The 27,500-nt window shown below is 45.4% G+C and overlaps 1 protein-coding gene across 6 annotated transcripts in view; it reads left to right on the top strand.

Annotated features, from left to right (window-relative positions):
- LOC131347815 (low-density lipoprotein receptor-related protein 1B-like) overlaps positions 1-27,500 on the top strand; it is a 216,989-nt gene that overhangs the window by 86,789 nt on the left and 102,700 nt on the right. For all 6 annotated transcript variants that reach the window (XR_009203830.1, XR_009203831.1, XM_058382212.1 and 3 more), the window contains 13 exons: positions 3,327-3,546; positions 4,573-4,762; positions 9,032-9,160; positions 11,903-12,043; positions 12,146-12,271; positions 18,901-19,017; positions 20,633-20,713; positions 20,973-21,131; positions 21,220-21,402; positions 23,556-23,756; positions 23,985-24,230; positions 24,346-24,543; positions 26,626-26,830. Coding sequence is in view for 4 of the 6 variants with exons in the window: in XM_058382212.1 (XP_058238195.1) it covers positions 3,327-3,546; positions 4,573-4,762; positions 9,032-9,160; positions 11,903-12,043; positions 12,146-12,271; positions 18,901-19,017; positions 20,633-20,713; positions 20,973-21,131; positions 21,220-21,402; positions 23,556-23,756; positions 23,985-24,230; positions 24,346-24,543; positions 26,626-26,830 (2,196 nt within the window). In the remaining 2 variants the exon portion in view is untranslated. The remainder of the gene's footprint in view (positions 1-3,326; positions 3,547-4,572; positions 4,763-9,031; positions 9,161-11,902; positions 12,044-12,145; positions 12,272-18,900; positions 19,018-20,632; positions 20,714-20,972; positions 21,132-21,219; positions 21,403-23,555; positions 23,757-23,984; positions 24,231-24,345; positions 24,544-26,625; positions 26,831-27,500) is intronic.

Raw genomic sequence — 27,500 nt, 5'->3', positions numbered from 1 at the left:
GATAGAGTGTGTGTGTGTGTGTGTTCGTGATAGTGTGTGTGTGTGTGTGTGTTCGTGATAGAGTGTGTGTGTGTGTTCGGGATAGAGTGTGTGTGTGTTCGTGATAGTGTGTGTGTGTGTGTGTGTTCGTGATAGAGTGTGTGTGTGTGTTCGGGATAGAGTGTGTGTGTGTTCGTGATAGTGTGTGTGTGTGTGTGTGTTCGTGATAGTGTGTGTGTGTGTGTTCGTGATAGTGTGTGTGTGTGTGTGTGTTCGTGATAGAGTGTGTGTGTGTTCGTGATAGAGTGTGTGTGTGTTTGTGTGTTCGTGATAGTGTGTGTGTGTGTGTGTTCGTGATAGTGTGTGTGTGTGTTTGTGATAGTGTGTGTGTGTGTGTTCGTGATAGTGTGTGTGTGTGTGTTCGTGATAGAGTGTGTGTGTGTGTGTGTTCGTGATAGAGTGTGTGTGTGTGTGTGTGTGTGTGTTCGTGATAGAGTGTGTGTGTGTGTGTGTGTGTGTGTTCGTGATAGTGTGTGTGTGTGTGTGTGTTCGTGATAGTGTGTGTGTGTGTGTTCGTGATAGTGTGTGTGTGTTCGTGATAGAGTGTGTGTGTGTTCGTGATAGTGTGTGTGTGTGTGTGTTCGTGATAGTGTGTGTGTGTTCATGATAGAGTGTGTGTGTGTGTGTTCGTGATAGTGTGTGTGTGTGTGTGTTCGTGATAGTGTGTGTGTGTGTGTGTGTTCGTGATAGTGTGTGTGTGTGTGTGTTCGTGATAGAGTGTGTGTGTGTGTTCATGATAGTGTGTGTGTGTGTGTCTGTGTTCGTGATAGTGTGTGTGAGTGTTTGTGATAGAGTGTGTGTGAGTGTTTGTGATAGAGTGTGTGTGTGTTTGTGATAGTGTGTGTGTGTGTGTGTCTGTGTTCGTGATAGTGTGTGTGTGTGTTCGTGATAGTGTGTGTGTGTGTGTGTTCGTGATTGTGTGTGTGTGTGTTCGTGATAGTGTGTGTGTGTGTGTGTTCATGATAGAGTGTGTGTGTGTGTTCGTGATAGTGTGTGTGTGTGTGTGTTCGTGATAGTGTGTGTGTGTGTGTGTGTTTGTGATAGAGTGTGTGTGTGTGTTCATGATAGAGTGTGTGTGTCTGTGTTCGTGATAGTGTGTGTGAGTGTTTGTGATAGTGTGTGTGAGTGTTTGTGATAGTGTGTGTGAGTGTTTGTGATAGAGTGTGTGTGTGTGTGTTCATGATAGTGTGTGTGTGTGTGTGTTCGTGATAGTGTGTGTGTGTGTTCGTGATAGTGTGTGTGTGTGTGCGTGATAGTGTGTGTGTGTGTGTTCGTGATAGAGTGTGTGTGTGTTCGTGATAGAGTGTGTGTGTGTGTGTGTTCGTGATAGTGTGTGTGTGTGTGTTCGTGATAGTGTGTGTGTGTGTGTGTGTGTGTTCGTGATAGAGTGTGTGTGTGTGTGTGTTCGTGATAGTGTGTGTGTGTGTGTGTGTTCGTGATAGTGTGTGTGTGTTTGTGTGTTCGTGATAGAGTGTGTGTGTGTGTGTGTTCGTGATAGAGTGTGTGTGTGTGTGTGTGTTCGTGATAGTGTGTGTGTGTGTGTGTGTGTGTTCGTGATAGAGTGTGTGTGTGTGTGTGTTCGTGATAGAGTGTGTGTGTGTGTGTGTTCGTGATAGTGTGTGTGTGTGTGTGTGTTCGTGATAGAGTGTGTGTGTGTGTGTGTGTTCGTGATAGAGTGTGTGTGTGTGTGTGTTTGTGATAGAGTGTGTGTGTGTGTTCATGATAGAGTGTGTGTGTGTGTGTGTTCGTGATAGTGTGTGTGTGTGTGTGTTCGTGATAGAGTGCGTGTGTGTGTTCGTGATAGAGTGTGTGTGTGTGTGTTCGTGATAGTGTGTGTGTGTGTTCGTGATAGAGTGTGTGTGTGTGTGTGTGTGTGTGTTCGTGATAGTGTGTGTGTGTGTGTGTGTGTTCGTGATAGAGTGTGTGTGTGTGTTCGTGATAGAGTGTGTGTGTGTGTGTGTGTGTGTTTGTGATAGAGTGTGTGTGTGTGTTCATGATAGAGTGTGTGTGTGTGTTCGTGATAGTGTGTGTGTGTGTGTGTGTGTGTTCGTGATAGAGTGTGTGTGTGTGTGTGTTCGTGATAGTGTGTGTGTGTGTGTGTGTTCATGATAGTGTGTGCGTGTGTGTGTGTTCGTGATAGTGTGTGTGTGTTTGTGTGTTCTTGATAGAGTGTGTGTGTTTGTGTGTTCGTGATAGTGTGTGTGTGTGTGTTCGTGATAGAGTGTGTGTGTGTGTGTGTGTGTTTGTGATAGAGTGTGTGTGTGTGTTCATGATGTGTGTGTGTTTGTGTGTTCGTGATAGAGTGTGTGTGTGTGTGTGAGAGTGTGTGTGTGTCTGTGAGTGTGTGTGTGTGTGTTCGTGATAGTGTGTGTGTGTGTTCGTGATAGTGTGTGTGTGTGTGTTCGTGATAGAGTGTGTGTGTGTGTGTGTTCGTGATAGAGTGTGTGTGTGTGTGTGTGTTCGTGATAGAGTGTGTGTGTGTGTGTTCGTGATAGTGTGTGTGTGTGTGTGTTCGTGATAGTGTGTGTGTGTGTGTGTTCGTGATAGAGTGTGTGTGTTTGTGTGTTCGTGATAGTGTGTGTGTGCGTGTGTGTGTGTGTGTGTGTGTGTGTGTGTGTGTTAGTGAAAGTAAGAAGACTCTCCACTCCTCAGGTGATCTGATATTGAGTGACCCTTCCTGACATCCCCATTCTTTTTCTGCCCTCCTTCATCCCTCCATCTCTGGGTGTCTCCGTGTCACTTCCTGTCTGAGTGAGTGTGTTAAGATGATGGATCAGTGGTTATGACTTCATGTCCTTTCTCTTCTCATCTGCTGCTGTGTGACAGCAGGAGCTGTCACTCAGAGGGATGCAGTGGATCATCTAGATAGAGAGAGAGAGAGAGAGAGAGGATTTAGGACACACATCAGACGCTCTGAAGTGATCAGACGTGTGTGAGGGAGACGTCTGTGTGAACTGAGACATGGTGTTTAATTGCACAAAGCTGAGATCTTATATAGCTCCTAAAGAAAAAAGCAGCCATTATATGAGACACCAGAGCTCTCTGTTTCTAGACATATTTAAGCCTATCATTTTCTTTATTCCTTCATCACATCATTTTCTTCTTTTTAGAAGTAAACCCTTTAAGCCAATAGAATGAAGACTTTAGAAATAACCTCATGAACAAACTCCTGTTAGTGTGAAGCCATGCTAATCAAGAGAAGTGCTAGCTGAATTAAACTGCTCTATAATTCACATGATGAGTGTTCGGATGAATTGATGATAAAATACTCTCGCTTTTGTGTTCAGCTGGATGTACTGGACAGACTGGGAAGAAGATGAGATGAACGACAGCAGAGGGAGGATAGAGAGAGCGTGGATGGACGGATCTCATCGGCAGGTTTTTGTCTCTTCTGATGTCCTCTGGCCGAACGGTTTGACCCTCGATCGCTCCACAGAGACCATCTACTGGTGTGATGCGTATCACCACCGCATCGAGAAAATCCACTTCAGCGGCACACTTAGAACCGTGAGCTGATCTCTCCTCTCCTCTCCTCAGGTCAGGTCAGGTCAGGTCAGGTCAGGTCAGGTTATTTAAAGCCTCTCACAGCGTGTGTAAGATAAACTCATCAAATCGGTGACACTTTACATAAAAATCAAAGTATCTCAGCAGGTTTCTCAGGTTTCATCTCACCCAGTTCTAATGCATTCATCAGTCTATTTAATAAACAGGGGATGAAGTCAAACGTCACGGAAATCTACTTTCTTTAAAAAAAAAAAAAAAAAAAAAAAGCCAAGTTGAGCCATTCACCATTCTAAAAAACAAAAGAAAAATCCCTGCAGCTTTAGTTCCACACACCAGAGCATCCAGTCGATGGACCAATTCACTAAACCAGTCACAGATTAGAAGACATTGATTTATAAAGATGTGTTTAAATGACTAACAGATTCACGCTTGCTGTGATTTAGTTAAATGAGACACGAGGAATAAAAACAGATACTGTATATGTTTACATCTAAACTTGATATCTGATCTCTCAGCTCTTCTCAGAGCTTCACTTTTCTCTGCTATAAAAAAGGATCCTGGAATATGATGTGGGATTTATAACCTTTTAAAAAAAAAAACATTTAAACCACATTGCAGTGGAATGCTGGACTCTGATTGGTCAAAAGCGTGTATTATGTTTACAGGACAGAGCGACTCGGACTCTGGTTCCGGCTGCAACACGAGTGACAGGTTTATATTAACGTGTGTGTGTGAGAGAGAGAGAGAGAGAGAGAGAGAGAAGAGAGAGAGGCTGGTGAAGTGTGAGTGTTTATTGCTGATATAGTGTACGTGAGAACAGGAACTCGTCTCTCACATGTTCCACTACATTAAATATGCAGGGGTAGTTGAGGGGTAACTCCATATCTCTCCACCCCAGCCTGGATGATTTTATATAACTCAGGAGTGTGTTTGGAGTGTGTTCTTGGTTCCTCATTGTTTTGTGTTAGTGTTCCAGTGTGTGTTGTGACTCTCTGGCTCATGCCTGTGGTCTCTCTCCCGTTCTGTAAGGTGCTCTATTTTGGAAAAGAGCTGGATCACCCGTTCGGAATCTCACACTATAACACTTACATTTTCTGGATGGATTACGTGAACGCCTCCATTTTCCGGCTGGATATTTCATCTGGTGATGTTGTTCGTCTCAGGCAGGAAACGCCGCCGCTCTTCGGATTCCAGGTTTATGATCCGCAAAAACAGAAAGGTACAAAATACTCCGTTAAATATGTTTAGTTTATTTACTTACAGCATACAGTGCAGAAGTCTACAGGGCATTATACTCTCTCTTTCTCTCTCTCTCGCTCTCCCTCGCTCCTCTCTACGTTCAGACAGTAAGAACACACTCAGTACACACTGCACTTTTATTACTCACTATTAATGAAGTCTGGTTGGAGAAGTGGACCTTGCCGTAATAAAGTCCAGCTCCACGGTCCAGGTCTGAAGCATGTTGCAGCTTCACAGACGTCTGAACTTCAGGCAGAAACCCTGGAGTGTGTGTTGCCTGAGCCTGAGCCTCTGCTGATAATTAACCTTAACATTTCCTCTGCCAAGCACTTTCTTTTCCTCTCTGCTCTTTATTTAGTTGCACAGTAATAACTCTTCAGCTTGAGGCTTTAATTTAGAGGAAAATGCAGCAGATGCATTAATTTGATCATTTATGCTGATGTGGTGTGAGTGAATTAAATATAGACTCAACTTTTAGAGGTGAAACTCTGTGATAAACTGGATCAGCGGAACTGCTTTACTGCTGCTACCATGCACAGAGTAGTGTGTGTGTGTGTGTGTGACAGCGTGGTTACTCAGTGTGACAGCTCAGACACAGTGCTCAGTGCAGATGCTGCCTCTCGGTGCTCCTGACCTTCAGACAGAGCGATGTGAAGAACAGTAGCCGGGTGTCAGAGCTGAGGAGAACCTCACAGTGAGAACCTGACAGTTCTGACCTCATCACCTTCCCTCTGCTCTCTGATCCTCACTCAGCATTAATGTTCACTTTAGCATCAGTACTCTGTACAGAGGTTCCATTATCAAACACAGCTCAGTAACACATATTCCAGTATTCTCTCATTCTCTGGTGACTAACCAATCAGAGAAACCCTCAGGGTAAAACCTGCTGTGATTGGCTAAGTGAGTAACTACTGAAGGTAGAAGAGGCGGGTCTTAAAATGTTTAGTTTTTATTTAATACACTTGATATCTAATGTTAAGGCTGTATACAGAGTGCAGAACTCTGACTGGTGTTCAGAGATGGGTTACACAGCTGGAGCTCCTGAGCTTCACATTCAGATCATTAACATTACCTGAGTGTAGCTCATACCTCCAGAGAGAGAGAGAGAGAGAGAGGGAGAGAGAGAGAGATTTTAAGAGATTTAAAAGACCTTTATTTACACTTCATCAAACAAACAAATACACCAAAAGAAAATAAAAGATTCGAAAGCACACATCATAAAAAACTAACTTTTAACATAATAAATAAATAACATTTGCAGCAGTACTAAAATTCTACGAATACTTCTGGGTGGGTAGGGAAGGGGGGGAGAGTTGTGTTGTGGTGTATTGTTGTGTTGTGGAGTGGTGTGGTGTGGTGTGTTGTGGAGTGGTGTGGAGTGGTGTGGTGTGGAGTGGTGTGGTGTGTTGTGGAGTGGTGTGGTGTGTTGTGGAGTGGTGTGTTGTGTTGTGGAGTGGTGTGGTGTGTTGTGGAGTGGTGTGTTGTGGAGTGGTGTGTTGTGTTGTGGAGTGGTGTGGTGTGTTGTGGAGTGGTGTGTTGTGGAGTGGTGTGTTGTGTTGTGGAGTGGTGTGGAGTGGTGTGGTGTGGTGTGGTGTGGAGTGGTGTGTTGTGGAGTGGTGTGGTGTGTTGTGTTGTGTTGTGGAGTGTTGTGTTGTGGAGTGGTGTGGTGTGTTGTGGAGTGGTGTGGTGTGTTGTGGAGTGGTGTGGAGTGGTGTGGTGTGTTGTGTTGTGGAGTGGTGTGGTGTGGAGTGGTGTGGTGTGTTGTGGTGTGGTGTGTTGTGGAGTGGTGTATTGTTGTGTTGTGTTGTGGTGTGGTGTGGAGTGGTGTGTTGTGGAGTGGTGTATTGTTGTGTTGTGTTGTGTTGTGTTGTGGTGTGGTGTGGTGTGGAGTGGTGTGGAGTGGTGTATTGTTGTGTTGTGGTGTGTTGTGGAGTGGAGTGGTGTGGAGTGGTGTGGAGTGGAGTGGTGTGGTGTGTGGAGTGTGTGTGGAGTGGTGTGGAGTGGAGTGGTGTGGTGTGGAGTGGAGTGGTGTGTTGTGGTGTGGAGTGGTGTGTTGTGTTGTGGAGTGGAGTGGAGTGGAGTGGAGTGGAGTGGTGTGGAGTGGTGTGGTGTGGAGTGGAGTGGTGTGGAGTGGAGTGGTGTGGTGTGGAGTGGAGTGGTGTGTTGTGGTGTGGAGTGGTGTGTTGTGGTGTGTTGTGGAGTGGAGTGGAGTGGAGTGGTGTGGAGTGGAGTGGTGTGGTGTGGAGTGGAGTGGTGTGTTGTGGTGTGGAGTGGTGTGTTGTGTTGTGGAGTGGAGTGGAGTGGAGTGGAGTGGTGTGGAGTGGTGTGGTGTGGAGTGGTGTGTTGTGGAGTGGAGTGGTGTGTTGTGTTGTGGAGTGGTGTGTTGTGGAGTGGTGTGTTGTGGAGTGGTGTGGTGTGTTGTGTTGTGTTGTGTTGTGGTGTGGTGTGTTGTGGAGTGGTGTGGTGTGTTGTGGAGTGGAGTGGTGTGGTGTGGAGTGGTGTGTTGTGGAGTGGTGTATTGTGGCGTGGTGTGTTGTGTTGTGGTGTGGTGTGGTGTGTTGTGGAGTGGAGTGGAGTGGTGTGGAGTGGTGTGGTGTGTTGTGTTGTGTTGTGGTGTGGTGTGTTGTGGTGTGGTATGGTGTGTTGTGGTGTGTTGTGGAGTGGTGTGGTGTGTTGTGTTGTGTTGTGGAGTGGTGTGTTGTGGTGTGTTGTGTTGTGGAGTGGTGTGTTGTGGTGTGTTGTGTTGTGGAGTGGTGTGTTGTGGTGTGGTGTGTTGTGGTGTGGAGTGGTGTGGTGTGTTGTGTTGTGGAGTGGTGTGTTGTGGTGTGTTGTGGTGTGGAGTGGTGTGGTGTGTTGTGTTGTGGAGTGGTGTGTTGTGGTGTGTTGTGTTGTGGAGTGGTGTGTTGTGGTGTGTTGTGGTGTGGAGTGGTGTGGTGTGGTGTGTTGTGGAGTGGTGTGTTGTGGTGTGGTGTGGTGTGGTGTGTTGTGTTGTGTTGTGTTGTGGTGTGGTGTGTTGTGGTGTGGTATGGTGTGTTGTGGTGTGTTGTGGTGTGGAGTGGTGTGGTGTGTTGTGTTGTGTTGTGGAGTGGTGTGTTGTGGTGTGTTGTGTTGTGGAGTGGTGTGTTGTGGTGTGTTGTGTTGTGGAGTGGTGTGTTGTGGTGTGTTGTGTTGTGGAGTGGTGTGGTGTGTTGTGTTGTGGTGTGGAGTGGTGTGGTGTGTTGTGTTGTGGAGTGGTGTGTTGTGGTGTGTTGTGTTGTGGAGTGGTGTGGTGTGTTGTGTTGTGTTGTGGTGTGTTGTGGTGTGTTGTGGAGTGGTGTGGTGTGTTGTGTTGTGGTGTGGAGTGGTGTGGTGTGTTGTGTTGTGGAGTGGTGTGTTGTGGTGTGTTGTGGAGTGGTGTGGTGTGTTGTGTTGTGTTGTGGAGTGGTGTGTTGTGGTGTGTTGTGTTGTGGAGTGGTGTGTTGTGGTGTGGTGTGTTGTGGTGTGGAGTGGTGTGGTGTGGTGTGGTGTGGTGTGGTGTGGTGTGTTGTGGTGTGGAGTGGTGTGGTGTGTTGTGTTGTGTTGTGGAGTGGTGTGGTGTGGTGTGTTGTGTTGTGGTGTGTTGTGTTGTGTTGTGGTGTGTTGTGGTGTGGTGTGTTGTGTTGTGGTGTGGTGCGTTGTGTTGTGTTGTTGAGTGGTGTGGTGTGGTGTGTTGTGTTGTGGTGTGTTGTGGTGTGGTGCGTTGTGTTGTGTTGTTGAGTGGTGTGGTGTGGTGTGTTGTGTTGTGTTGTGGTGTGTTGTGGTGTGGTGCGTTGTGTTGTGTTGTTGAGTGGTGTGGTGTGGTGTGGTGTGTTGTGTTGTGTTGTGGAGTGGTGTGGTGTGGTGTGTTGTGTTGTGGTGTGGTGTGTTGTGTTGTGGTGTGTTGTGGTGTGGTGCGTTGTGTTGTGTTGTTGAGTGGTGTGGTGTGGTGTGTTGTGGTGTGTTGTGTTTTTGAGTGGTGTGTTGTGTTGTGTTGTGTATCCGGAGCGTTTGTGCCCTACAGTAGTGGAAATCATTACCTGACATTCTCAGTGTTCTTTCAGTGTAAAACACCGGAACAGAAAGCGCTAAAGCTTCATTATTTTCATGAAATAAATCCATACTCTGGTCCACGGAATTTATTTTACAATAAAACCAAAAGCTCAAGATCCTCTGGTCAGAACCTTTAAAACTGAAAGGCTAATAATCTCTCTCTCTCTCTCTCTCTCTCTCTCTCTCTCCCCCCCCACCCCAGGTAATAATGCGTGTGTGTTGCAGCGTGGTGGCTGTGGTGTATCTGCTCTGTGTCTGGCTGTACCTGGAGGCCGTGTGTGTGCATGTGCAGACAACCATCACCTGCTTAAAGACAACCTCACCTGCTCAGGTAGGGTCATGTGACACACAGAACTTACATTTAGAAACTTTTGGAGTGCTAGTAAAAAAATGTTTTAAATGTTAGTGAATCTTTTGGGAATGTTGGTAAAGCTTGTGTAATTTTAGTAAAGAGTTGTGGAGTTCTTGTGAAGTTCAGACGTGTTTGTGTGGAGAGCGCTGTGGAAACATGTTTGTTATTAATATGAATCTATAGCTCTCTCTCTCTCTCTCTCTCTCTATGTGTGTATGTTTTATTGTGAGTTATTAATGCCTCGGTGTTCACAGGGTTGCTGAGGACAGGTTCAGGTCTTCACTCTCTCTCCACAGCCTTGTTGACTGGTTACTGTGGAAACAGGAGGTGCAGTGTTTTGAAAGTTGTTATCTGAACTGCCTTCACTCGTCTTAGAGGAAAGGAGACAGATTGTCTCGGAGCTACGTGATCGCAGAGCTAAAACACTAATGTTGACGGTCTGCAGGGGAAAAAAACTGGAGAACTTTAGAACCTCAGGATGGTGTAAAGGTGTGGAACTTCAATAAAATATCACTCCTTCCTTCTAGTGCTGGACGTGCTCACATTCAGGATTCTAAAACCCAGCACATCACTCACTCAGGGTTACGGAGAGGTTGGCTGAGTAAAGCGAAGGACTAAGTGTGTGTGTGTGTGTGTGTGTGTGTGAGTGTGAGTGTGTGTGTGTGTGTAAGATGCACTGATCAATAGGGACTTCTGCTGCACTCATTGCCTGATCGATTCTTAACACAAATCTGACCTCGGATCAGAACAGAAAATGGAAGACGTCTATTTCAGAACTAAACTCAGATTGCTGTGAACTCAGATACGACGCTCCCTCTGGTGAAATGAGAGCCGACCGAATTGCAGTAACCGTCAGAGTGTAAACACCTAATGCCTGATGACTGTGTTTCATATGTTTGGTTAAAGGACCGAGAGAATCCTCAGTCACAGCCACAGAACACCTCATTAAGGTACATATGACTGGATGTTAGAGTCCACTGTGGTACCTTTGAGGACACTTTGGCATGGTTAGTACCTTTTTCGACTATGTGTGTAAGTAGAACCCTTTCTGCTGTGTGCTTTAGAGTTAGTGTAAAGTCTAGACATGTGGAGCGAGGAAGACTTTGATTCACCGTTTTAATTTAACCCGCAGTGCATGGGGGCACAGAAGTCTAATCTAAAGCAGATGAAAGTTCAGAACGTTGTGTGGAATTTGATATCAACACTCGCGCCGATCGGCTTTCAGTGCCGGCGAAGGTCAAGCTTTCTGTCGCTGCCTCGTCTGCCACATCAAGGTTTCTGTATTGAAGGCTGTTTGTAAATATCTGCACTCATCCTCTCAGCTCCACATGCCCCGCCCCTGTTTCCTGTAGCAAGGGTTTCATTTGCATATTGAAACCTGATATTGAAACCGTATGTTTTATGATGCGATAACTCTCGGCTGGATGTTTACTTATTCCCTGAAACACGAGAAACTCAAAACCACTGTTCAACATCTGGTCACTCGATCAGTCACACAGTCATGGTTTTATTTATTTATTTGTTTGTTTGTTTTTTGAATCCTACTTTCTCCCAGTTTTGGTCATTTTCCCATCAACCCCAGCGAGCTAGGAGTTGATGGATAGCTGTAGCATCAGTGGTGCTGCAGCGATGGTGTGAACAGAGTGATGGGGTTTTATAAAACCTCACAGCACTTTGATCAGTGCAGTGTACTGAACATCATCTGAAATAAATCGGAGACTATAGACTATAGATCATGACAAACTCATTTAATCGTTTTTGTCGGTTAGTAAATTAAAGTAATATAAGTTCTCAAAATAGGGCTTCACAAAGCAGAAAGAAAGTGTGATCAATGTAAAGTAGGGTTAAATAAACGCTTTTCTGAGTCGTGTTCAATTACATCAAATCCCCCAAACTGTACAATAAAATAAAACTACATAAAAAAAAAAAATCGTAGTTTTTTTGTATGCTAATGAGAGGAGGAGCTCAGATAGTCACGTGACACTTGTTAGCGTGTCCCGATTAGCATATTAGTAAGAAAAAGTCACAGATTCAGCGATCCAGGTGTGCAGCTGCTCATCAAACCTCTACTACAACCGGGGTAGAATACACACGTGTGCTCGAGGCGTGTTTCGTGTTGGGCCTGTAACGAGATCTACATGTTTTCAATGTAAATGATATCCCCTGCCATGTATCGCTTATCAGCTCGAATTCAGTAAATAAAGTTTAAAATAATTAAAGATGCTACATCGAGCCGCTCGCTTTGCTTGTTTATTGATTTAGGGTTTTAGCAATCTAACTGAGTATCAGACATGTCCTCACCGTGTTTGTGCTTTCCTGGGAAATGTCCCACATGTTGTCTGTGTTTGGTCGCGTGCTCACGGTCATGTGACCTGAATATATTTGCATTCATAATGATTGGGCGGGGATATTCAAATGAACGAGCCTGTTTCTCTTTAGGTGTACGTGTTTGTGTTATTGTTTGATATTGAAATTACACGTCTGAAAGACTCTGTATGTCATGACACTCACATCTGACTATAAAAAGCTTATGAATTAGCATAGCATTTTTTTCAATGGGAGAGCGTATGTTACTTTAAATATCTTTACATTAATTATGAGTTTGACTTTTTCATAACATTTCTATGATAAAATGATGAAACAAAAACACCATAAAGAAGACAATAGTCACTCTGATTTTTGTTATTTTTTTGGTGTGTGTGTGTGTGTGTGTTCTCTCAGCCTCTGCAGTGGTATCAGACTGGAAGCCGTGTGGTCCTGATGAGTTTCAGTGCAGAAATCAGCGCTGCATTCAGCTCATGTGGCGCTGTGACGGTGATGATGACTGTTCAGATCGAAGTGATGAAGAAACACAACTCTGCTGTAGGTTATGTCTCACACACAGACACACATACACACACACACACACACACACACACTCTCAGAGGTTAGTGTTGATGTTAATAAAGGCGTGTTTCTCCCTAGCGAATCGCAGCTGTCCTCCTGATCAGTTTAAGTGCCAGAACAGCCGCTGCATCCCTAAGAAGTGGCTCTGTGACGGAGCTGATGACTGCGGCAACAACGACGACGAGTCGGACCTCACCTGCGCAGGTGTGTCACACACATCCCTTTAAATCACATCACATCCTCATGTGTGAGACAAGCTCAAGAAACTTTTTCTTAAACTCTGTATCTTCATCAAATAAACACACTGACAGAATGTTGAGGAGTTTAGGTTCACACTGATGGATGATGTCATAATGTCCATTACAGCAGCCAACCAATCAGCAGCCTCGTCTCACGTCTCACTCTTTACAGTCCAACTGCCCTATAAACATACAATGTTCTTTTCTTTCTTTCTTTCTTTCTTTCTCTTTCTTTCTTTCTTTCTTTCTTTCTTTCTTTCTTTCTTTCTCTCTTTTTCTTTGTTCTTTTGTTCTTTCCTCCTCCCACAGTATTTCCTGTGTGAAGTGCACAGCTGGTAATAAACTGCTGTTTATAAATATATGGCACAAAAAGGACTTTTCATCCTCTCTATATCCACTCCCCCTGTGCAGCTCTACTCCAGAGCCTCGTCCTAAATGGAGATGTTCTGCCTCTGAGAGACACTCAGGGAGAGAGAGAGAGAGAGAGAGAGAGAGAGAGAGAGAGAGAAGGAGACTGATGCTCCTCACTGACAATTCAGTATAATTTCCCCTGTTGGTGCAGTCCTGTGTGTAAAATAGCTTCATGCTTGCCAGCGTAATTCATCACACACGCACAACCGGGACACAAAATCGGTTTCACATCACTGTGTGTGTGTGTGTGTTTTGGGAGTTTGGAAAGTGCTGGTGGCCTTTGTACCTATTCTTTCTTTTTATTTTCCCGTTCTTTTACTATAATCTTTCTCTCACTGCAATCTAAAGAGAGAGAGAGAGAGACAGAGAGAGAGAGAGACAGAGAGAGAGAGAGTATCCGAATCCCACTCTGTTCACTACATAGTGCACTCTATTTGGGAGCCTGAATTTTATGGTCATTTATAAGATGGATATCCAGTACAGCCAAGAACTCCCTCAATATGCTTCAAAACTGAGAATCCAAGTGGCCTATATAGTGCAGAGAGAGAGCGGGGATTGGGACACACCCACAGTGGGCTGATGATGATGTTGAAGTGGCCTATATAGTGAAGAGGGAGTGTGGATTGGGACACACCCACAGTGGGCTGATGATGATGATTTTAAGTGGCCTATATAGTGAAGAGGGAGTGTGGATTGGGACACACCCACAGTGGGCTGATGATGATTTTAAGTGGCCTATATAGTGAAGAGGGAGTGTGGATTGGGACACACCCACAGTGGGCTGATGATGATGATTTTAAGTGGCCTATATAGTGAAGAGGGAGTGTGGATTGGGACACACCCACAGTGGGCTGATGATGATGTTGAAGTGGCCTATATAGTGAAGAGGGAGTGTGGATTGGGACACAACCACAGTGGACTGATGCTTCTGATGTTTCTGATCGTGTGGTCTATGGAGTAGGGGACATCTCAAACAGAGAGAGAGGGACAGAGGGAGAGAGAGATGGACAGCACTGGGAGATAAGAAGCATCACATCCATTTCCTTTAGCTATAATATCTAAATGTGTGGCAAGCTGTAATCCGCGGGATCAATAGCTCAACCACGCCGCCGCATTTATTTTGCTCTCCGGCTTTGCGGCTTTAGATTCATTTCCCTCGGCTGAGTGTCGCTGGACACGCGATAAAAAGGTTTCAGACGAATGTCAGCATCTAACCCACAGGTGTTAATCGATTTCATTTAGATAGTCCAGACACACCTCTCCTTCTGGGACAATAAAATATTCCACTCTAATCTTATCTGAGGAATAAAAGCTGAAGCCAAATGTCAGTGTAATCGATTAGTCCAACAGAAAGTAGTTTTAAATCTGCTTCCTGATTCAGTCTCAGCAACACACTCTCACAAAATCTACTCTGGAATTCTTCAGAACCACTGAGTGGAAGATTTCTCATCTGAAGACTGAAGAAGAAAACTAAAAGTCAGAGCCTCGAGGGGTTGTGTGTCTTTAGCTGGAGAGCTCTGTGGTGTGTTGGGTCCTGTACCGGCGTTTCCGTGGAGTCTTCCGTCTCGGAGTAAACACTTTAGGAGCTGATTAAGTTTCTCCTTGATGTGTTTCCGTGACAACACTGCGGTATCTTCAGAGGCTCAGTGGAGATACCTGTGTCCAGGTGTGCTGGTGTTGGAGCTGTTCCTCCTGTCCGTGTTTTCTTCTCCTGCTTTCTGAGGTTTATCCACAATCCCAGCAGGAATCTTTTTTCTTCACTTCCCTCAGCTGCCTCGGAGAACATTCCGTCTGCAGCTCATCCTCAGACTCGCACAATTTCATCAGAATGGAAAATAAAATAGCTACAAATCCTCTCCAGCCTCCTCCATGGGAAACGCCTCAGATATTCAGACATTTCACATCAGCTGCAGCTCTGTGGAGTGGAGACATGCCAGAGCACACACACACGCACACACACACACACACACACACACACACACTGCCCCATGTTCACACACTTTCTATTTCCCATTTCAAAGAGTTAAGACATGAGGCTGGGGTGAGTGTGAGTGTGTCTCAGAGTGTGTATCAGTGTGTGTGTCAGTGTGTGTATCAGTGTGTGTGTCAGTGTGTGTATCAGTGTGTGTGTCAGTGTGTGTATCAGTGTGTGTGTCAGTGTGTGTATCAGTGTGTGTGTCAGTGTGTGTATCAGTGTGTGTGTCAGTGTGTGTATCAGTGTGTGTGTCAGTGTGTGTGTCAGTGTGTGTGTCAGTGTGTGTATCAGTGTGTGTGTCAGTGTGTGTATCAGTGTGTGTGTCAGTGTGTGTATCAGTGTGTGTGTCAGTGTGTGTATCAGTGTGTGTGTCAGTGTGTGTATCAGTGTGTGTGTCAGTGTGTGTGTCAGTGTGTGTGTCAGTGTGTGTATCAGTGTGTGTGTCAGAGTGTGTATCAGTGTGTGTGTCAGTGTGTGTATCAGTGTGTGTGTCAGTGTGTGTATCAGTGTGTGTGTCAGTGTGTGTATCAGTGTGTGTGTCAGTGTGTGTATCAGTGTGTGTGTCAGAGTGTGTATCAGTGTGTGTGTCAATGTGTGTATCAGTGTGTGTGTCAGTGTGTGTATCAGTGTGTGTGTCAGAGTGTGTATCAGTGTGTGTGTCAGTGTGTGTATCAGTGTGTGTGTCAGTGTGTGTATCAGTGTGTGTGTCAGTGTGTGTATCAGTGTGTGTGTCAGTGTGTGTGTCAGTGTGTGTATCAGTGTGTGTGTCAGTGTGTGTATCAGTGTGTGTGTGTCAGTGTGTGTGTCAGTGTGTGGGTCAGTGTGTGTATCAGTGTGTGTATCAGTGTGTGTATCAGTGTGTGTGTCAGTGTGTTTATTAGTGTGTGTGTCAGTGTGTGTATCAGTGTGTGTCAGTGTGTGTATCAGTGTGTGTGTCAGTGTGTGTATCAGTGTGTGTCTCAGAGTGTGTATCAGTGTGTGTGTCAGTGTGTGTATCAGTGTGTGTGTCAGAGTGTGTATCAGTGTGTGTGTCAGTGTGTGTATCAGTGTGTGTGTCAGAGTGTGTATCAGTGTGTGTGTCAGTGTGTGTATCAGTGTGTGTGTCAGAGTGTGTATCAGTGTGTGTGTCAATGTGTGTATCAGTGTGTGTGTCAGAGTGTGTATCAGTGTGTGTGTCAGAGTGTGTATCAGTGTGTGTGTCAGAGTGTGTATCAGTGTGTGTGTCAGAGTGCGTATCAGTGTGTGTGTCAGTGTGTGTATCAGTGTGTGTGTCAGAGTGTGTGTCAGAGTGTGTGTCAGTGTGTGTCAGAGTGTGTGTCAGAGTGTGTGACAGTGTGTGTGTCAGAGTGTGTATCAGTGTGGGTCAGTGTGTGTGTGTGTCAGTGTGTGTCAGAGTGTGTATCAGTGTGTGTCTCAGAGTGTGTATCAGTGTGTGTGTCAGTGTGTGTATCAGTGTGTGTCTCAGAGTGTGTATCAGTGTGTGTGTCAGTGTGTGTATCAGTGTGTGTGTCAGAGTGTGTGTCAGAGTGTGTGTCAGTGTGTGTCAGAGTGTGTGTCAGTGTGTGTGACAGTGTGTGTGTCAGAGTGTGTATCAGTGTGGGTCAGTGTGTGTGTGTGTCAGTGTGTGTCAGTGTGTGTGTCAGTGTGTGTGTCAGAGTGTGTGACAGTGTGTGTGTCAGTGTGTGTGTCAGTGTGTGTGTCAGAGTGTGTGACAGTGTGTGTGTCAGAGTGTGTATCAGTGTGTGTCAGTGTGTGTGTGTGTCAGTGTGTGTGTCAGTGTGTGTGTCAGTGTGTGTCAGTGTGTGTGTCAGTGTGTGGGTCAGTGTGTGTGGGTCAGTGTGTGTGGGTCAGTGTGTGTCAGTGTGTGTCTCAGTATGTGTGTGGCAGTGTGTGTATCAGTGTGTGTATCAATGTGTGTGTGTCAGTGTGTGTGTGTCAGTGTGTGTGTCAGTGTGTGTCAGTGTGTGTGGGTCAGTGTGTGTGTGTCAGTATGTGTGTCAGTGTGTGTCTCAGTATGTGTGTGTCAGTGTGTGTATCAGTGTGTGTATCAATGTGTGTGTGTCAGTGTGTGTGTGTGTCAGTGTGTGTGTCAGTGTGTGTCAGTGTGTGTGGGTCAGTGTGTGTGTCAGTATGTGTGTCAGTGTGTCTCAGTATGTGTGTGTCAGTGTGTGTATCAGTGTGTGTGGGTCAGTGTGTGTGTCAGTGTGTGTGTCAGTATGTGTGTGTCAGTGTGTGTGTCAGTATGTGTGTCAGTGTGGGTGTGTGTCAGTGTGTGTGTCAGAGTGTGTATCAGTGTGTGTGTGTCAGTGTGTGGGTCAGTGTGTGTGTCAGTGTGTGTCTCAGTATGTGTGTGTCAGTGTGTGTATCAATGTGTGTGTCAGTGTGTGTGTCAGAATGTGTATCAGTGTGTGTGTGTCAGTGTGTGGGTCAGTGTGTGTGTCAGTGTGTGGGTCAGTGTGTGTGGGTCAGCATGTGTGTCAGTGTGTGGGTCAGTGTGTGTGTCAGTGTGTGGGTCAGTGTGTGTGGGTCAGCATGTGTGTCAGTGTGTGTGTCAGTGTGTGTGGGTCAGTGTGTGTGGGTCAGTGTGTGTGGGTCAGTGTGTGTGTCAGTATGTGTGTGTCAGTGTGTGTGTGTCAGTGTGTGTGTCAGTGTGTGTGTCAGTGTGTGTATCAGTATGTGTGTGTCAGTGTGTGTGTGTCAGTGTGTGTGTCAGTGTATGTGTCAGTATGTGTGTGTCAGTGTGTGTGGGTCAGTGTGTGTGTCAGAGTGTGTGTCAGTGTGTGTATTAGTGTGTCAGTGTGTGTATCAGTGTGTGTGTGTCAGTGTGTGTGTGTCAGTGTGTGTGTCAGTGTGTGTCAGTGTGTGTGTATCAGAGTGTGTGTGTCAGTGTGTGTGTCAGTGTGTGTGTCAGTGTGTGTGTATCAGTGTGTGTATCAGATTGTGTGTGTCAGTGTGTGTGTATCAGAGTGTGTGTATCAGTGTGTGTGTATCAGTGTGTGTGTATCAGTGTGTGTATCAGATTGTGTGTGTCAGTGTGTGTGTATCAGAGTGTGTGTATCAGTGTGTGTGTATCAGTGTGTGTATCAGATTGTGTGTGTCAATGTGTGTGTATCAGTGTGTGTCAGTGTGTGTGTCAGTGTGTGTGTCAGTGTGTGTGTATCAGAGTGTGTGTATCAGTGTGTGTCAGTGTGTGTGTATCAGTGTGTGTATCAGATTGTGTGTGTCAATGTGTGTGTCAGTGTGTGTGTATCAGAGTGTATGTATCAGTGTGTGTGTCAGTGTGTGTATCAGAGTGTGTGTATCAGTGTGTGTGTATCAGTGTGTGTGTCAGTGTGTGTGTATCAGTGTGTGTATCAGATTGTGTGTGTCAATGTGTGTGTTAGTTTGTGTGTATCAGTGTGTGTGTCAGTGTGTGTGTCAGTGTGTGTGTATCAGAGTGTGTCAGTGTGTGTGTGTCAGAGTGTGTGAGTACTGAGTGTTTAAGAGTCTTGATAACAGACATTAGAACCTGTCTGTGATTCAGAGCACACACACACACACACACACACACAGGTATCTTGTGTATCTTGTGCTGTGTGTGTGTGTGTGTGTATGTGTGTGTAGTTGTCTAAACTCTGGTTCTTCTCCCTTCACATATTCCTGCTTCATTCATTAAGCTTGAACTAGAAGAGACAGTTGGTTTATCCTAAAAGGTCCAGGATGTGTTTGTTTCCAGTCAACTCCTGGACTCCTTCACCTTCTCACCTCCACACTGAAGTCTAGTTTATAGACTGATCTGATCTCTGAGAGCTCGCTGATGAGGAACCAGAAGAACCAGGTTTCTCTCCTGTTTTAATAAGTCTATGTTTATGTGGAGCTCAGCAGCCGTGTCTGGTTCAGGACTCCATCACACGGCCTCACTGCGTCTTCATCCTGTCATTATCAATTATTTTTAGACGTGGATTCAGCAAAAGGCACCTACTGAAAATCAAGGAAAGAACGTGTGTGTGTGTGTGTGTGTGTGTGCAGTGTGTTCAGTTTAATCTCAGCTCTTTACTTCTTATATAAATATTAGTGAGAGTTTATTAGAAGCTCTTATCTCTGAGAGCAGTAATGAGTTATGAGATGAAATGTTTAGAATGTAAATGTAACAGGAATCTTACATTAAATGTGTTTTTGTTTGTTTACTTGCTTTGTTTGTTTGTTTGTTTGCTTTCTGTAATCTGCAGCTCAGACGTGTCGGCTCGGGCAGTTTTCCTGTCAGAACGGCCGCTGCATCCCGGAGAGCTGGCGCTGTGACCGGGACGACGACTGTGGTGACGAGTCAGACGAGCCTTTGTGGTGCAGTGAGTCATTGTTTTCCCAAGATCTTTATCTCTCGTTAATTCAGTATCACACCGACTCCCTTTCTTTCATTTCTCAACACTTTTTTCCCTCTTTATCTCCTGAAGGCAGCACTCAGTCAGAGAGGTAATAACGCGGATGCTTAGATAACCCTTATTCCTCACGCGCTTTATTAGAGGAAATAATCTCGGCCTGTGCGAAATCCTCCGTGCCGAGTCACAGTGAGAGCTTTCAATCAGTGTGCGTCTGATCTTTTATTTCCATCACCGCTGGCTTTCACGTATGAAAATGAGATCTGAACAATAAACCCAAGGCCTGCGTGACGCGCTTTATGGATCGGTTTTCAGAAACGGAGCCCAGATTTTCAGGAACGGCTACGCTCTCGGATGTTAAAGGTGATGTGTTGATTAGCGCTGATCTGAACCTCATCATGGCTATGTCAGTCTGAGGGAAAAACACACAGGTGGACAGAGAGAGCCAGGTACAGGTCCAGGACAGGCAGGTGAGCCTCTGTGTGCATCCTAAAGCTGTAGCTGCTGCTGCACTGGTTCCTCATTCCTACACGGAGAAATCCACAAACATGCTGCAGCCACCATGTTTAAGATGCAGCAGTGATGGAAACCCAGTCAGAGGGATCAAGGCAAGAGTTCTTCTCCAGTGACTGCATGCAAAGTCCAGTAACTGGTCAGATTAGATTTCTCATCTTAATGAAATGAACAGTGAGTAGAAATAAATAAAAGCTGGCTATGTGGTCAGTCAGGAGGAGGTGAGGAGAATCTTGTGTGATGTATGAGTGCTAGACAGATCCATTGAGGATAATTGTTTTTATATTTGATCCTGAATTAAAGCTGGTAAACTTCACCTGCCTCGGGGCAGTTAATGATTAGATAGGTAGATTTAACACCTTTAACATGATTAGGTTATGTGCTAATGCTAGTTAATATTGAATAAACACTCCAGCCAAGTTTCAGGTGTGATGTCAGGGGGTGTAGAGTGCAGCCTGTAATGCCTAGCTAAGTGAGCTTTAGTATTATGGGATGTCTTCCTGATCATAAGGGTGTAGATGTTTACAGCCAATCACATCATTCTGCGGGTTTTTAGAGCTTGTTAGCCTGCTGAGGTCAACCCACAGAGATCTTTGTCTGTCAGAAAGTGTCAGCCGTCGTATCATCTCACCATGACCTCTGACCTGACCACGAGCACTCCAGGAAATCTTCAAAAAGTGCACTCATGAAAGTGTCTTCATTATACGTCTGTGCAGTATTACTCACTCTCTCAGCTCTCCTGGGCTTAATGAGATCATCACCCGAGCAGCAAAGCTTCACCGCTAAAGCTACATGCTGTATATTACTGCAAGATACAAAAGGCAGGAGAGGAGCAGACTAATTAACCAGATCATTCTGTTCTCACCAAGTAAACTGGGGGAGAGAGGGAGGGAGAGGGGTGGAGAGAGAGAGAGAGAGTAAAAGAGAGAGAGGGAGCGAGAGAGATAGAAAGAGAGAGAGAGAAAGAGAGAGACAGAGAGAGAAAGGCAGTGTAAATGGAAGCTGTCTAAGAATCTGTATATATATATATATATATATATATATGTGTGTGTGTGTGTGTGTGTGTTTTCAGGCTTCCCCTCGTGTTCTCCTCTTACAGAGTTCAGCTGCTCCAATGGCAGGTGCATTAACAGCAAATGGCGCTGTGACTCAGGTCAGTCTGATTATCTGTCTGTCTGCACCATGTTCAGTGTGTGTGTGTGTGTGTGTGTACATAAACATCAACAGTAAACCATATCACAATAAGAGTAAATGTTTTCAAATCTAACTGATCTGGAAGCTGATTCTGTTCCAGGTGTGTGTCATTTGCCCCGCCCCCTTTTGTATTACTGACAGGAAAATAATAATAATGATGATGATGACGATGATGATGATGATGATGATGATAAAAGTATTCTCTTTGCGGTGTGTAGAGGATGACTGTGGTGATGGCAGTGATGAGCTGGAGTGTGTGCGTGTGTGTTCAGTCGGTCAGTTCCAGTGCTCCAATGGGAAGTGTGTGCCGGAGCACTGGGTGTGTGATGGAGATGACGACTGTGGAGACCAGAGCGACGAACACACAACCTGTACAGGTAACACACACAGAGCAAGAACACCAGACACAGGTAACCATTAACACACAGTGAAACACACAAACACACACTCTGTCTCTTTTCCCAGCAATAGCCTCTGTTAGTGATTGCAGTGAGGCGGAGTTTCGTTGCCGTGGTGATGGGTCATGTGTCCCAAGGCGATGGCGTTGTGATGGCGATGCTGACTGTGAAGATGGCAGTGATGAGGTCATGTGTAATGGAATGCGCAGAGTGTGTGACCCCAAAGCAAAGTTCACCTGTAAGAGCTCAGGTGAGACACCTCCAGATGCATTGTGGGGATTGGGGATTGGTGAGACCTGTGAGTGGTGTGTGTGTGTATGAGAGAGAGAGAGAGAGAGAGAGAGCTGTGTGTGTGTGTGTGTGTGTATATGAGAGAGAGAGAGAGAGAGAGAGAGCTGTGTGTGTGTGTGTGTGTGTGTATATGAGAGAGAGAGAGAGAGAGAGAGAGCTGTGTGTGTGTGTGTGTATGAGAGAGAGAGAGAGAGAGCTGTGTGTGTGTGTGTATATGAGAGAGAGAGAGAGAGAGACAGAGAGAGAGAGAGAGCTGTGTGTGTGTGTGTATATGAGAGAGAGAGAGAGAGAGAGCTGTGTGTGTGTGTGTGTGTGTGTGAGAGAGAGATAGAGATAGAGCTGTGTGTTTATACATGCCTCTCTGGAGAGCCTTCACTCATCATCAGACTGACACACCATCTGACACTAATTCCTGTCTCTGATCTATGATTGGGATGAGCTGGCATGGTTCTCTCTCTCTCTCTCTCTCTCTCTCTCTCAGTGTGTGTTTGGCTGGTTCATGGTCAGTCCACATTTTTGACAAATTAAATGTGCCTAGTGCTTTACCTTGAGAACAAACGTGTGTGTGTGTGTATATACTACTAATACAATTCTTCCTGTCTCTAACTGACAGACAAACTGTTTATCTCTCTCTCAGTTTTCACTTCTCTCTCTCCGTGTATCTGTCTGTCTATATCTCTGTGTGTTTCTCTCTAAAGTGCTCATTTGAACACCTGGCCCCACCCATTTTACTTTGCTACTTAATAGCCCTGCCCATTTCTTGTAAATGAAAATAAGTGTGGAGACAAAGTGCTTATGATTAGTTATATATATATATATATATACACTATATTGCCGAAAGTATTCGCTCACCCATCCAAATAATCAGAATCAGGTGTTCCAATCACTTCCATGGCCACAGGTGTATAAAATCAAGCACCTAGGCATGCAGACTGTTTTTACAAACATTTGTGAAAGAATGGGTCGCTCTCAGGAGCTCAGTGAATTCCAGCGTGGAACTGTGATAGGATGCCACCTGTGCAACAAATCCAGTCGTGAAATTTCCTCGCTCCTAAATATTCCACAGTCAACTGTCAGCTGTATTATAAGAACGTGGAAGTGTTTGGGAACGACAGCAACTCAGCCACGAAGTGGTAGGCCACGTAAACTGACGGAGCGGGGTCAGCGGATGCTGAGGCGCATAGTGCGAAGAGGTCGCCAACTTTCTGCAGAGTCAATCGCTACAGACCTCCAAACTTCATGTGGCCTTCAGATGAGCTCAAGAACAGTGCGCAGAGAGCTTCATGGAATGGGTTTCCATGGCCGAGCAGCTGCATCCAAGCCATACATCACCAAGTGCAATGCAAAGCGTCTGATGCAGTGGTGTAAAGCACGCCGCCACTGGACTCTAGAGCAGTGGAGACACGTTCTCTGGAGTGACGAATCGCGCTTCTCCATCTGGCAATCTGATGGACGAGTCTGGGTTTGGCGGTTGCCAGGAGAACGGTACTTGTCTGACTGCATTGTGCCAAGTGTAAAGTTTGGTGGAGGGGGGATTATGGTGTGGGGTTGTTTTTCAGGAGCTGGGCTTGGCCCCTTAGTTCCAGTGAAAGGAACTCTGAATGCTTCAGCATACCAAGACATTTTGGACAATTCCATGCTCCCAACTTTGTGGGAACAGTTTGGAGCTGACCCCTTCCTCTTCCAACATGACTGTGCACCAGTGCACAAAGCAAGGTCCATAAAGACATGGATGACAGAGTCTGGTGTGGAGGAACTTGACTGGCCTGCACAGAGTCCTGACCTCAACCCGATAGAACACCTTTGGGATGAATTAGAGCGGAGACTGAGAGCCAGACCTTCTCGTCCAACATCAGTGTGTGACCTCACAAATGCGCTTCTGGAAGAATGGTCAAAAATTCCCATAAACACACTCCTAAACCTTGTGGACAGCCTTCCCAGAAGAGTTGAAGCTGTTATAGCTGCAAAGGGTGGACCGACGTCATATTGAACCCTATGGATTAGGAATGGGATGTCACTTAACTTCATATGCGAGTCAAGGCAGGTGAGCGAATACTTTTGGCAATATAGTGTGTATATATAATGTGTGTGTGTGTGTGTGTGTGTGTGTAGGAAAGTGCATCTCTAAGAGCTGGGTGTGTGATGGTGATGAGGACTGTAAGGATCGCTCTGATGAGGAAGGGTGTGTGACGTCGGTGTGTAAGCCTCCCCAGTTCCCCTGCGCTAACGACACCTCTAAGTGTCTTCCTCCGGAGCTGATCTGTAACGGACACGCCGACTGCACCGACCAATCAGACGAGGGCTCCGACTGCGGTCAGTAATATGGATGTGAATATAAAGTCCATACAATGAAGCTAACCCCGCACTCACACGAGCAGGTGATGAGTCACAGTGTGTCTCGTGTGGGCGTGGTCTGTGAAGTGTTAAGGTTCTGTTGAGAAACGTGCTCTCTCTCTCTCTCTCTCTCTCCCTCTCTCCCTCTCTCTCTCTCTCTCCCTCTCTCCCTCTCTCTCTCCCTCTCTCTCTCTCTCTCTCCCTCAGATCAGTGTGTGGTGGATAACGGTGGTTGTAGTCACGGCTGTGTTGTAGCTCCAGGTAAAGGCGTAGTGTGTGTGTGTCCTGCCGGTTTGTATCTCGGCTCTGACGGACGCAGCTGTGGATCGCAGGATGTCTGTGCTACACACACACGCTGCAGCCAAGTGTGTGAACAGCACACACACTCCATCACATGCTCCTGTTACCCAGGGTGGAGGCTGGAGGCAGATGGAGAGAGCTGTCAGAGCATGGGTAACACACACACACACACACACAGACACACACACAGTGTTAGTGTTCTGTAGCTGACCCTCTTGTGGATTTCCCGAGCCCCTGACCGCCCCTGTGTGGTTGTTATCTGTTCCAGATCCATTCGAGCCGTTTGTGATTTTCTCGATTCGGCATGAAATTCGGCGCATCGACCTGAAGACCGGAGATTACAGTCTGTTAGTCCCGGCACTGAGGAACACCATCGCTCTGGATTTCCATTTCAGTCAGAGGCTGCTCTACTGGACCGATGTGGTAGAGGATCAGATTTATCGCGGCAAAATCTCAGACAGTGGAGGTACGACACACAATAAAGCAATAAAATGCACACTACATTGTACTTCCTCTCTCAGTCAGGGTTTAATACTGACTCTCAACACCAGAACTTTCACACTGATGGGCTTTTGGTCTTTGTGTGTCTGACTCTGAATAAGATGTTTAGACAGTGTACAGAGGTCTGGACCTGACGTGGACGTGCTGAAATGACGTGAGGAACAGATAATCGGTTGAAACTGTAGTTTAACTAGTGAGCTGATAGCTTTAGGGTCACTGTGTTGATGGAACTGAGAGTCTAAAGCACTGTTCCTCAAGAAGAGATGAGGACATCATTCAAAATGATACACACACACAGAGGATATACAACAGAACACACTCTATGTTTAAATGCAGAAGTGTGTGTGTGTGTGAGATGAATATTTCAGCTTGGTGAGTGACACTCAGCCAGGCATGATAAAAGCACCCAGATGGAGGAACTCTTAATGTTTCATAGCGCTTGAGGGACGTGGAGACGATGTGTTATTGCCTTTTATCGGATCTGTGTGTCTGGAGGAGAATAAAAGCAAAAAAAGTGTTTTAGAACACAATATATATGTCAAGGAGAGAGAGAGAGAGAGAGAGAGAGAGAGAGAGAGATACACTACTCACAGAAAGTTCAGGATATTGGGCTTTCGAGTGAAATTTCAGGATGCACCTAAAATGCACTATAACCTTTCCAGGTGAACTTAATTTGACCTTCTCTACACTTTTGAATGCACATGTCCAACTGTTCAGTGTTTCAGTACTTTCTGCAGAACTTGCTGTTCTCTAACAAGGTGCTTAACGGCAAAATTCACAACCGGTGTTTGATCCATGAATCCACCAATAAATTTTCTGGTTCCATTAGAATTGGTATTTAAACAGTCCTCTTCATCATGCTGTTCACATTTTGACATCATGAGACCAAGACCACACCTAACAACTGATCAACAGAACCTCACCATTGTGAGGCTTCAAACAGGATGTTCTCAGAGGGAAGTGGCCACTGAGCTTAGAGTGTCACAGAGTGTCATCAGCAGGTTGGGACAGAGATACAGAGAGACTGGAAGAGTCACAGAAAGGCATAGAAGTGGACGTCCTTTGGCCACAATACAGAACTGCCCTACATCTTGTGAATGGTACAGTGACAAGCCAATACTACCTGAATAACATCATTAATCCAGTCATTGTGCCCCTGCATGAACAACACAGGCCTAATTTCATCTTCATGGACGACAATGCTCCAGCTCATCGAGGTCGCTTCATTAGGGAACGGCTGCTGGAGGCTGGGGTACCTCAAATGGAGTGGCCTGCACTTTCTCCAGACCTGAATCCCATAGAAAACCTATGGGATCAGCCGAGTGGCCGTGTAGAGGCTCGTAACCCTGCACCCCAGAACCTCAATGACCTGAGGGCCGCCCTTCAAGAAGAGTGGAATGCCATGCCTCAGCTGACAATAAGTCGACTCGTGAACAGCATGAGACGTCGTTGTCAAGCTGTAATTGATGGTCAAGGGCACATGACAAATTACTGAGACACATTTTTTGTTGTGGTATACCCTCCACTGTTGTTGGCTTTTGTTTCAGTAAATTGCTTCTACTTAAATGCCCTACTTTCATGATATAATATCACTGTAGTGTGAACTTTTTACATTTTCAATAAATTTCACCCAAAAGCCAAATATCCTTTTGTGAGTAGTGTAATATATATATATAGAGAGAGAGAGAGAGAGAAGTGAGAGAGAGAAGTGAGAGGTATCTGAGCTGAAGGATTAAATGTAGAGTGTTGTGATATTGAGGTGTTTATTATAAAGAGTGATATTAATGATCATCAGTACAACATGAAGCTGATCTGGAGCTGATACTGCACTTTCACTGTAGTGTAAAATGCTGATCTTTCAGTTTTGTTTTCTTTAAATATTCTAATACACCAGCCCTGGGCTAGCCTGTTGCTAACCCTGACAAAGCTCACATGCATCTTATGCTAATGGAAAAGGTGTTTATGTTAATTTATGTTAATAGATTGCTCAGGTGCTGAGAAAACTTTTCACTGATGCAACATTCTGTGTGTGTGTGTGTGTGTGAAGGTGTTTCCGGGATCGAGGTGGTGGTTCAGCATGGACTGGCCACTCCTGAAGGTCTGGCGGTTGACTGGATTGCAGGAAACCTGTACTGGATCGACAGTAACCTGGATCAGATCGAGGTGTCCAGGCTGAACGGAGACATGCGCACTACACTGATCGCAGGAGGAATGGAGCATCCTCGTGCCATCGCTCTCGATCCAGGACAAGGGTGAGTGTGTGTGTGTGTGTGTGTGTGTGAGAGAGAGAGAGAGAGAGAGAGAGAGATGTCATCAGGCTGAGCTTCTAACTCCGCCCACTACTGGGTCAGAAAGGGGTTTTGCAGCTCAGCATTTTAATTCAGAATCTCAGTAAACTCATGCACTCTGTACCCGTACCTGTACCTCTATCTGTATCTGTATCTGTACCTGTACCTGTATCTGTACATTTTCCAGTTAAGTATCACTTCAAAGTCACAAGCTGCATATTTTCCACATTTTAAAGATTTTATGATTTCTATGAACTAATGTTTTGCACTATTTCACCTGCTCATGTTCTTAATTCCAGTATGACGAGGAGTGTAAAATTCTTCCAGTGATGAGTTCATTACACAGCTGATAAAGCACTTCTTTCTTTCTTTCTTTCTTTCTTTCTTTCTTTCTTTCTTTCTTTCTTTCTTTCTTTCTTTCTTTCTTTCTTTCTTTCTTTCTTTCTTTCTTTCCTGTGTTAATGATGTTTGGATCTTACAGCTGTCATTCTTAACGTTCCTGTTAACATGGATTTAACATCATGTTCTATTCACTAGTGAGCATAGGACATCACACACACACACACACACACACGCCGTATTTCATCACCTGTCTCTCCAGACCAGCATTAAGTTAATAAGAGTCTACAGGGAG

This window comes from Hemibagrus wyckioides, linkage group LG27 (genome assembly GCF_019097595.1).
Source record: "Hemibagrus wyckioides isolate EC202008001 linkage group LG27, SWU_Hwy_1.0, whole genome shotgun sequence".
Taxonomy (NCBI): Eukaryota; Metazoa; Chordata; class Actinopteri; order Siluriformes; family Bagridae; genus Hemibagrus; species Hemibagrus wyckioides.
This window is presented reverse-complemented; position numbering and strand designations above follow the sequence as displayed.